We start from the raw sequence: 10969 nt of genomic DNA, 5'->3' as shown, positions 1-10969 counted from the left end.
CATCTAGCAAAAAATGGACTGGAAATCTCCATACCAGGTATTCAGAGTATAAGGATTGTGCTAAGATGTGGTCCTTTAATTCTCAATTAGCTGACATTCCACTAGGGGGAGCCAAATATATAAAAAAAGCACAATTGTTGAAAGTGCTGGTAGAGGTCTGGGTGGAAGGCGTGTTGGGTGGAGAGGGTTTAAGAAAGAACTGGACAAACTTGCCCCAGGATCGGTCAGGAAAAGTCTTCATAGGAAAAGTGTCCCTGAGCAGTGTTTCTGAGGTTCCTTACCCCAAATAAGGAGGCTGCTGAGGTGAGCATGGAACTGTCAGGCTTCTCTGTGAAAGAAACAGAAGGTGAGACCTTTGGCCTGAGCCTTCTGACTGATGTACACGGTCAGCCTCACGACTGAGGAAGAAAGATCCCCTGGCGATTGTCTGTGGATTTTCCACAGAGAACAGCAGAGTCCCCGTCAAAGCCTGAGCCACGTGGAATGATGTCTGGGTAACATGGTTTTTAGAAATCATCTCTTCTTTATTGCCACATTCATATAAGAAGTTTGGTATATCTGGGTGGGCAAAAAGAAAGCCACACGGTATACAAAGAAAGTTGTAGGAAGTTAAAAAACATATGACTTTAGTGTTTGGAAAAGCAGTTATGGATTGCGTCCTCTGTTTATTTATCCAGGCGATCAAAATTCTGGGTCTGAAATTCTTGGAAGTCCTCTGGGATGGTGTCTGCAAAGGAGGACAGGCACAGGGGCATTAGGAAGGCTCCCTCCAGCCCTAGTGCATCTCGAGCTGGGAGGCCTCCTGTAGGGGTCGCTGTCAGCCCGCCCAACAAGCCCCCAAAGAAGCACTCCCCCCCTACCCCCCAACCCCGCAGCCATTTTCTACCTCAGGCAGCTTTGCGAACTGTTGGCTTAAAGCCCGGGAGCGTCATTCACAGGCCAAAAGAAAATGAGCAGGCAGAATGGGTTTTGAGTTTATGATTGTGCTTGAGCTATATGAAAATGAAGGCTGCCTCTCAATTAAATCTGCCTCCATCTCTCACAGAACCCTATGTCCCAAGCCAAGCAGTTTAATAGTTTAATTTTCTAGCATTCCATCTCCTCATCTATCAAATAGGAAACGTGAGATCTGCCTTTTGCTTGGATCACAGAGGGACCCTCAGATTTCAGGAGTATGTGGCATGACTTTCGGCTTCTGGGAGAGATGTGTGCTATACAAGAAGGTGGCATTGTTTGATTTTTTTTTTGTAGTAATACTATTCAGTAACAAGAATGTACATTACCATTGCAGCGATATTTGAGGTTGGACCAAATGATGTTTTCCTGGGAGAAGCAGAACACGCCGAGCCGGCCTCCACGCATGGTGGTGTCTATGGTGACCCCAGAATCAGCCACCAACTCAGAGCCTTCATAAAATCGCACCCTGTGGACACAGCCGGAGGGGGTTTCAAACCAAGGTCAGGGGGAGCCACCCATCAGGAGGCAGGGGGTCCCACTTCTTGGCTACCCACGTCTTTGCTCTGTTTCATCTTCCACTTTCCTCAGACCTGGACTGTGCTTCTGGCTGCTCTTTTTCCCTTTCCCTGCTAGACTGGGAGAGCCATGAGGTCAGGGACGACCTGTCCACATCCGCCCTTCTTCTGTCCCTCGAAAGGCCTAGATGAGGTTGGGCACCGAGTCCAACTTAACAGGTCCTCACTGATGAGTCAGAAAGCACAATACGACCCAGGACCAAGAGGCTTTGTGACTTCACTGTGCAGTGAGTTACCCTATCCAGACATCATGCTTAAAAACCACTGCCCTTCCCTAGGTCTGACTGATATCATTCAATTGGTGGGATCCAGGAGCAGTGATTTTCCTTGGGAGGGACAGCATTCCCTAAGCAGGATTTTAGAAATGTGTGTGTGGGGGGGGCATTTTGGGCTGTCACCATGGCATTTTGTGGCAGAAGGCAGGGATGTTGGGTGGCTTACAAGGCTCTGGAGAGAACAATGGAAACCTGTCCTGCATCCAGACACCTTTGGGGTGCTCCTCCAGACCCTTGGGTAGGAACAGACCCTTGGCCTGTTTCTAGTTATCTGGGCTTAAAACCCAACTCAGTTGTGAATATCAAGTATTTTTGCACTAATATCAACTGATTTTTTTCCAGGGTAAACTGATAAACTGTTGAGTACATCTGACTGTCAAACAACATAGGTTTGCATGGGCCCACTAATATGTGGATTTTTTTCCCCCCATAAATACTATTTCACTACATGATCTGTGGGTAGTTGAATCTGCAGATATGAACCACAGATACAGAAGGCCAACCTTGGGACTTGAGCATCTGTGGATTTTTGTCCATTGCAGGTCTGGGAACCACCCCCCGAATTGTTCAAGTCAACTGTACTTCATTGTCTTGTTTAAAAATTGAGCTGTTCACTATTCATCTTATTGGAGTATGGTTGATTTACAATGTTGTCTTACTTTCTGCTGCACAGCAAAGTAGGTCAGTTATACACATATCCACTCTTTTTAGACTCTTTTCCCATAAAGGATGTTACAGAGTACTGAGTAGAGTTCCCTGTGCTACACGGTAGGTCCTTATTATCTGTTTTATAAATAGTAGTGTGCATATGTCAGTTCTGACCCCCCAATCTATCCTCCCCCCCCCCCCCCCCCCCGGTAACCATAACGTTGTTTTCTTCATCTACTGCTTCTGTTTTGTAAAAAAAGTTCACTTGTACCCTTTTATTAGATTCCACACATAAGAGGTATCATACGATATTTGTCCTTCTGTGTAGCTGTTCATTATTTTAGAAATTCACAACACTGCTGGCAATACCACATTGTGGCCACAACACACGAGCTGTAGCAGGACATCACCTCTGCAGTGATTCTAGGTACACGGGCCAGCAGCAACCTCACTGTGTGTTCTGCTACGGTTGTGCCCAAGCACTTACACGATTTTGTTATAAATCTTATTTCTCCATTAGGGATCAGATTGATCCTTAACATCATGCAGGGAATATTTTCTATGACTTCATTTGGGATGCAAGAGGTGGCATTTCAAAATATTTGTTATAAAAAAAGGGGCATGCAGCTCAATAGGGCTGAGAATATGACAACCTCCCTCTAGACAGACATCACATTTGGTGTAAAGTCTCAAAGAAAGACAAGGTATGAGCTAGCTTTCATGATTTCCGTTTTCCCACTTGGCAGCTTTCCTGCCCCGGTCAGGAAAATGCAATCAGCACCCCTTCCTAAAGAAGTGCTGCATAAACTGGTGTGGATCTGTAAGTCTGAGGAATGAGAAAGTAAGTACATTGCTGCTGCTGCTAAGTCGCTTCAGTCGTGTCCGACTCTGTGCGACCCCATAGACGGCAGCCCACCAGGCTCCTCTGTCCCTGGGATTCTCCAGGCAAGAATACCGGAGTGGGTTGCCATTTCCTTCTCCAAAGTACATTGACTACATGTCAAAGATGTGGTTCTAAGACATTCTAGCTTCTGAGAAATAGGTGTTTGTTTTTTTAAACAGTCCTACAGGGCAGTTCCAAGGGCTTCCCTTGTGACTCAGACGGTAAAGAATTCGCCTGCAATGTGGGAGACCCACGTTCGATCCCTGGGTGGAGAAGATTCACTGGGGGAGGGCATGGCAACCCACTCCAGTATTCTTGCCTGGAGAATCCCATGGACAGAGGAGTCCAGTGGGCTACAGTCCGTGGGGTTGCAAAGAGTCGGACTTGACTGAGCAACTAACACTTTCACAGGGACATAAGGCAGAATGTGGACTCACAAGAGGGTCAGTTCATGCCGAGGGTAGTATGTGTCATTGCTCTGTCAGGTGCAGGGGAGACCAGGATAAAATGAGACATTGGTGCTGCTCTCATGGAGTTTCTCAGACCAGGCGGGACTCACTGCAGCATGAAATGTTGAGGTGAGTGATGATACAGGGTCCAGAGGGACCACACAGGAGGGCAGATGAGAGAGTCAGTCTCGCCTCACACAGGTCAGAGGGGCAGACTATTCTGGTGCCCAGGCCTCCCCCACAGAAGGTCCTTCTACCCCCACTGTGGCCCTACCGTCCAGGTGGTCAGTCTGAGCGGGGTATCCTCCTCCTGCCTCTTTCCTGGGAGCCTGAGGTCCTCACTCGCCCTCAGGAGCTGTCTGCTCAGGGAAGCGAAGGCTCGGAGATGTGGGAGGAGGGGCTGCGGCGCCTACCTGATGTAGCCCACCTGGGGCCGGTGCTGCAGGAACCAGCGGTAGGACACCTTGTCCTTCCAGCCCACGTTCCTGGAGTCCTTCCACAGCAGCCTGACCTGGTCACTGGTGTCCCCTGTGTGCCACAGCGAGTTGCGGAGATGCTCCCCTGGACCCGTCTTGGACTTCACGGCCTGGACAATGACATGAGCAAGGTCTTAGATGCACAGACTGCACTTCCTGCATCCCGTATCCCTGAGGTAGTGATGGGGTCAGGATTCACAGGTGCAACCCGGCCGCCTTGAATCTGGACACAAGGCGTAAACACTTCAATGCCATTTCTGCTGTGGTCATCCCCGGCCTTCAGTGATCACCACTGGCCGGCATTCCACTAACTTGGTCCATGCTTTCCCTGCTGTCAGACCCATTGCTCCCCACATTTGGCCAAGGAGGGCTCTGAGCTCTGCCTTTCCTCCTAGCAGGAGTGATGGACGTAGATTCCCAGCCCTCCTGTACGAAGTTGGCCACCCCGAGGGAACACATTAGTCAGTTTCCAAGGGGAGTGTGCCCGAAGATGTACCCCTAAATCTTCCCCACCTCTGGGGTCAACATTCTCACCCAGAGGGGAGCATGCAGCTCATACAGAGAAGCGAAGGCATGGCCCCCTGGATGGATTCAAGAGTCCCCAGGTTGGAGCGCAAATGCACCGATTTCTTAATGAATAAATGCCGTATGGGAGAACACAGAATTTAAGAGGAGGGTGAAGGGCCCAGAAGAAAGGGAGGCGAGTGCCTTGAGCTGGATGCCAGGCTCCGCGACAGCCCGGAACGGGGTGGCCTGCCAGTATGTCTGCTCTGTCTGCTTCCACATGACCACGTAGAAGCTGGAGCTGTCCTGGTAACCAAAGATGAAGCCGGCGTAGTCATCGTCCGTCTGCGTGTTGACGTGGAAGGTCCCTTCAAAGTCAACTCCGTTAAAAGCCGTGTACCCTGTAAAGATCAGAGCAGATGAGAAAAACAGGCAAGCCACGTGGGTAGCTGGAAAGAGTGACTTCCACACAAGGGTTGACTGAGGCCCTGGACATACCCACTGCCAGGCCAGGATCGCTGTTCATGGTCTGCACAATCTCCATGCCCTGCAGAGAGAAATGCAGGAGTTAAGATTAACCTCAGAGGGGAGAGAATAAGCTCGAGGAAGCTCAGATTCTCAGGCATCGCCGGTGAGGAGTCAGTGATGTCTGAGCTCCATGTAAAGATTTCATTATCTGAAGAACTGCCCTGCCTTGTTATGTGCTCAAAGAAAGCATATACTTTTCAACAAAACAAAACCTCAGTGCTGAGTAGAAACAGTTTTGCTAAAACTGTCACTTGAGTTGATTTAGTAAACTCTTAATTGCTTTAAATTTTTTTTTAATTTTTAATTGGAGAATAATTGCTTTACAATACTGTGCTGGTTTCTGCCATGTTGCTGTGGTTCAGTCGCTAAGTTGTGGCCGACTCTGCAACCCCATGGACTGTAGCCCGCCACCCTCCTCTGTCCCTGAGATCTCCCAGGCAAGAATGCTGGAGTGGTTGCCATTTCCTTCTCCAGGTTTCTACCATACAACATGAATCAGCTGTAAGTATACCTAGCTCCCCTCCCTCTTACCTGCCTCCCACCCCTCTAGGCTGCCGGAACACGGGGTTGAGCTGTGTTACACAGCATCGTCCCCCTAGCCATCTATTTTGCATATGGCAATATACATGTCTCAGTGCTGCTCTCCCAGTTTGTCCCACCTTCTCCCTCCCTCGCTGTGTCCTTAAGTCTGTTCTCTGTTTTTGTCTCTACTCCTGCCCTGCAAATAGGTTCACCAGTAACCATTTTTCTAGCCACAAAAAGGAGCAAATTTGAGTCCGCTGAACTGAGGTGGATGAACCTAGAGCCTGTTATACAGAGTGAAGTAAGTCAGAAAGAGAAAAACGAATATCATATATTAATGCATACATATGCTTTTAATGAATGTGGCCTGCTGGGTGATGCTGGAAAATCTACTAAGCCTCTCTGTGCCTGCCTTCTTTAGTTCCACAAGGAGGCGAACACACAGAGGCACCTCCTGCAGAGACTGGGAGCATGGGTCTAGGGAGACTGCCCAGGCCCCAGATCCAGCAGTCTCAGCTGCTTACCTGCCATGCTACCCTGAGGAGTCACTCAAGCTTCGTAAGATTCGAGCTCAACATCTGTAAAATGAGGCTACTTACAGTGCTCCATCAACAGGACTGTGGTGGGGAATAAATGTGACATGGGCGAGCGCCTGGCTCACAGTCGGCACCCTGCAAAGAACCCACTTCTCTCAGAAGGGCCTGGGCTGGAGGGAGGAATTGGGAGACTGGGATTGACGCCTACACACGAGTGATACTGTGTCTGAAACGGATACCTAGTGAGAACCTACTCAGGGAACTCGACTCGGACCTGAATGGGAAGGAGGGCCAAAGGGAGGCGATATGTGTATGTCTGGGTGATCCACTCTGCTGTACAGCAGAAACTAATACAACATTATAAAGCAATCATACTCCAATAAAAATTAGTTTTTTAAAAAAGCCTGTGTTGAGAGGCGAAGCTGAGCCATCGCCAGCTCCGTGACACTCACCTGGTTCAGGACCACCCAGTTGGGGTCGATCTGGGCATCCCCTTCAGGGTCCAGGACCACGGTCTGATAGGCTCTGAAGTCAGTCAGGGTGACCTCTGCGTTCTCTGGGCACACGTCTATCCGATCAATGACCTGGTCCTGGTCAAAGTCTGCCTCACAGATGTCTCCCACTCCATCACCTGAGGGAATGGAGGAGGGGAGCTGGGTAATGCCCACCCACCCATGCCACCCCCTCTGCGACAGGAGCCAGAGAGAGCCCAGCGCCAGGGCTGGGTCTTCAGTCTGCGTGGAGAGAGAAGTCCTGGAGTCAGCTGTGCCTAAGCCGGCCCCGGGGTCCTTGTGGTGGGTGGGTGAACCCCACTGCAGGTGGTCAGAAGGACTTCCCAGCGGCAGCATGAGGGTAACTGTCCAAAGCTGACCTGACAAGAAACCCTGGGTGTCCTCTAGGATCGCATCTCACTGACGGGCGGATTTTAAGTCTGACCTTACGTAAGCAAATGTCTGCAGTACTTTCTGGACTATGTCACATAAAAAGCAGGGACATTACGGCCACCAGACACTCTCTCAGAATAACTTACAGTGACCCTTAGGCTGAATCAAGCCCAAACTGTCCTTTGTCCAGCTAACAGGGTGGTATTAGTATCAAGATTTGAATTTGCGTATGCGGCATGGGTACGCTTACCACCATGCTCACAACTCTGCCATCTCATTTCTGGCCCTGTGCACACCTCTTCCCTCAGGCATCGGAGCCTGTGAACCCCACCCCCGCCTGTGCTGCCCTGGCCTCCTCTCCCTCCTGCTCCCGCTGGGACTCTGATGAAAGGGGTGGGCAAGCCCCAAGACGGAGCGCGTGGTTGCTTCCCTGCCCTGTGTGGTCTCAGCCCAGGGCTGTGCCTGCCTCTGACAGCTCGAGACACGTGGCTCCCAGGGCCCCCCTGTCCACACAAGCTGTGGCTGCTCAGAGGAGCTGGGCCCCGACAGAGGTGGGCCGCCGTGAGCCTGGCTGAGGGCAGCCCTGGGCTGAGCCCGCTTACTGTTGCTGTCCTCCTGGGCGGGGTTGGGGACCAGCCGGCAGTTGTCCGGGCCAGGGGGTACCAAGTCTGGGATGCCGTCGTTGTCGTCGTCATCGTCACACTCATCACCAATCCCATCCTTGTCAGTGTCCAGCTGGGCACTGTTGATGACGGTGGGGCAGTTGTCTGTGCTGTCCTGGTGCCCATCTCCGTCGCTGTGGGAAAAGGGAAGGAGGGGCTATTTCACAGCTCGGCAGCGGACATGAGGAGGCCAGTTCTTAGGAGGGGGAGTTTGGGTTTGGGGTCTTAACCAAGCTTGGTCTTTTATTAAGCTTCCCTGGTGGCTCAGACAGTAAAGACTCTGCCTGCAATGCAAGAAACCCAGGTTCGCTCCCTGGGTCGGGAAGATCCCCTGGAGGGCATGGCAACCCACTCCAGTGTTCTTGCCTGGAGAATTCCATGGACAGAGGAGCCTGGCGGGCTGCAGTCCTTGGGGTCGCAGAGTCAGACATGACTGAGCGACTTTCACAGGTCCTTAGATAAGGCTGCCTTATGGGCCTCAGAGACCAATTCCTACTTCCCCAACCTATTGAAGCAAGTAGATCTTTTCTATTCAAAATAAGGGTCAATTTCTGTGATTCCGTGACCAGATGCTCCTTTCAGTCCCTGGCACGGCTACGATCCCCGCAGAGACTCTGGGAGCAGAAGAGAGGGAGAGGCAGGGGCGCCAAATTGCTGGCTGAGAGCCCTGGCTCAGCCGTGCACGTGGCCCCAACACAACACTTGGCACTCCGTGGCTCAGCATCCCCCTCCGTACCATGCGGACAGTAACAGCCCACCTCGCAGGCTTGAGACTGAAGGCTGATTAGAATAGTGCATATTACATTTTTATACATGAAAAACCACTTCCAGGGGCCTGGCCCTTGGGAGGCCCTATGGTGTTTCCTTTCCTAATGCTTTTCACCATGCCTGGCCAGTAGACCCGAGAAGCATCAGCTGTGAACACACAAGAAGCGGACTTCCACATACTTCTCAGTCTCTGAGTCTCAATTTCTTTCCAGGCCTGACGGCCACCAGGGGAAGAGTGTGCCCTGTCCCCAGGCTTCCCTGAGTGGACAGTGGCCTCCTGTGGCTACTCGGGATTAGAGCAGATATTCCTTTCACCAGTTCTACCCATGGCCCATCCTGGGCCAGCAACTACCCCCACGATGGGATGGGAAAAGGAGGCCAGGGACCAGTGCATGCCCTTCAGGCCATGCTTCCCAGATGGGACCCAGGGAAAGTGAGGTCGGCTCCAACAGCGGGGTTCCTGGGCCTGTGGCAGGGCTGTTTTCCAAAACATAAGCCTGAGCTATTGCCATCAGCAGCCATGCCATATAGCCCTGAACGTTTTTATGCAAAACCAAGCAGTTTCTGTCCTCAAGTCTGTGGGAATTAAAATGTAGCAAATGAGTCATTTATTTTAGGCAACTTCTAGAGGCTGGTGGGACAGGATATTTTAGAAAGCACTCAGATGGCAATCGGAGTGCAGGATGACCTGCAACAGGGAACATTCGTGATGCTCATCACCGAGGGAAGTTGTCAGGGTACCAGTCCCACCTTCCACTCAACAACAGAGATATCCTGTGTCAGCTTGTCACGGACTCGCCTCTCCTCATGCTGAGGGAACAATAATACCTCACTTACCATTTTCTGTAGGTCACCCAGGGGCCAGTACTGTGCCAGGAGCTTTACCCACATTATCTTTCATTTGCACCATCACTTTTAAGATGCATGCAATTATCTCTACTTCGCAGATGAAGAAATGAGACTCCGACTGAGAAGTATGTTGAAGTTCACTTAGCCAGCATGTACTTTGCAGCAAGGACATGGAGCACGTGGATGGAGATGGGGCTTGACAGGATCTATCCTTGAGCAAGGCTGGGCTTCAGAGCTGCTGGCTGTAGGGCAGCCTCTGAGGAGAGGTTGAGGAGGGAAGCTACCTTGTTCCTTTTGCCTTTCAGACCCCTTTCCCTCTCTCATCCCTGTCCTGCTGCCCCTGTGATTCCCTACAGAGATGACAGGGTCCAGACTCTCGGACTGCAGGTGCCTCTAGCAGAGCTGCCCATGTCTACGTTTTTGATGTTGTTATAGCATCTGATCCAGCTCTTTGTCCTAACATAGGCCTCCATCCGTGTGGGACTAGCAGGGCTGACAGCATTCATTTGCATAGAACAATTCCACCCAAGAAAAGAAAACTGAATGAAAAAATTCCAGAGACAATGAAATCACAAAGATCTCTCAGCAAACTGGCAGCTCTCTATTTGGGGACTGATGGTGAAGCTTCCTTGAGCTGAAAGAATATATAAGAGCAAAAGAGCTAATAGCCATGTAACAGAAACTGTGATATGTACTTTCCATAAAATTAGCTCAACCTCCACAATCATCCCAAGAGCTACATTCCATTTTTTGCCCCATTTTACAGATGAGGAAATGGAGGCACAGAGAGATGGGCAGCTGACGTGTACGGTTAGCCGATGTGTGAGTGGAGAACTGGGATTTACATCCAGGTGTGTCGCTCCAGAGCCCATCTCTAACAAGAGCCATCTCACACAGCCTCTCCTGTGATGGAGCCTCAGTTGCTTGAGTGCCTCGTGACCCCTGATACAGTCAACTCCTCCATCCACAGAGGTGCAGCGACCCTGACCAGAGAGACAGCTATTGTTCCTCTAGCAACTCAATCTACCCAGAGAGCCCCCAAAGCACAGTAGCAGCAGAAAGCTCTGAGAGAGAAAACTCCCTCTGGACTTTTCATCTGGGCCTATGCAGTTGGGAGACGTGCCATACCTGTCCTGATTGGTGTCACAGGAGTCCCCAACCAGATCATTATCCACGTCAGACTGCAAAGGGAACAGAATGTGTTATTTATCCCTAGGCCTGCACAGAACGTTCCGGAGAAGGCAGACCTGGCCCATCATCACTGGATCTCAGGAATTATTTCTTTGAAATTGGGGTGGTGCAAACTGCAAAAGGACAACACCATATTGGTGTAGGCACAATGCTGAATTTTCAAAAAAGTCTTCCAAAATATCAAGCTCCAAGGACGGGCTGCCTACACACCAGATGGGCTGACTGGAGAAGGGCGCCGGGGCAGTGTGGGGGCAGGTGCAGA

General features: G+C 50.8%; 1 protein-coding gene across 1 annotated transcript in view; it reads right to left on the bottom strand.

Annotated features, from left to right (window-relative positions):
* Positions 1-503: 503 nt before the first annotated feature.
* THBS4 (thrombospondin 4) overlaps positions 504-10969 on the bottom strand; it is a 53866-nt gene continuing 43400 nt past the window's right edge. Inside the window, exons 15-22 of the mRNA XM_052647225.1 lie at positions 10645-10697; positions 7840-8033; positions 6806-6984; positions 5266-5314; positions 4972-5168; positions 4201-4373; positions 1284-1423; positions 504-727 (exon numbers count right to left, since the gene is read on the bottom strand). Coding sequence (XP_052503185.1) covers positions 666-727; positions 1284-1423; positions 4201-4373; positions 4972-5168; positions 5266-5314; positions 6806-6984; positions 7840-8033; positions 10645-10697 — 1047 coding nt within the window. The 3' untranslated portion in view covers positions 504-665. The remainder of the gene's footprint in view (positions 728-1283; positions 1424-4200; positions 4374-4971; positions 5169-5265; positions 5315-6805; positions 6985-7839; positions 8034-10644; positions 10698-10969) is intronic.

The sequence above is a fragment of the Budorcas taxicolor genome, chromosome 10 (assembly GCF_023091745.1).
Source record: "Budorcas taxicolor isolate Tak-1 chromosome 10, Takin1.1, whole genome shotgun sequence".
NCBI lineage: Eukaryota > Metazoa > Chordata > Mammalia > Artiodactyla > Bovidae > Budorcas > Budorcas taxicolor.
This window is presented reverse-complemented; position numbering and strand designations above follow the sequence as displayed.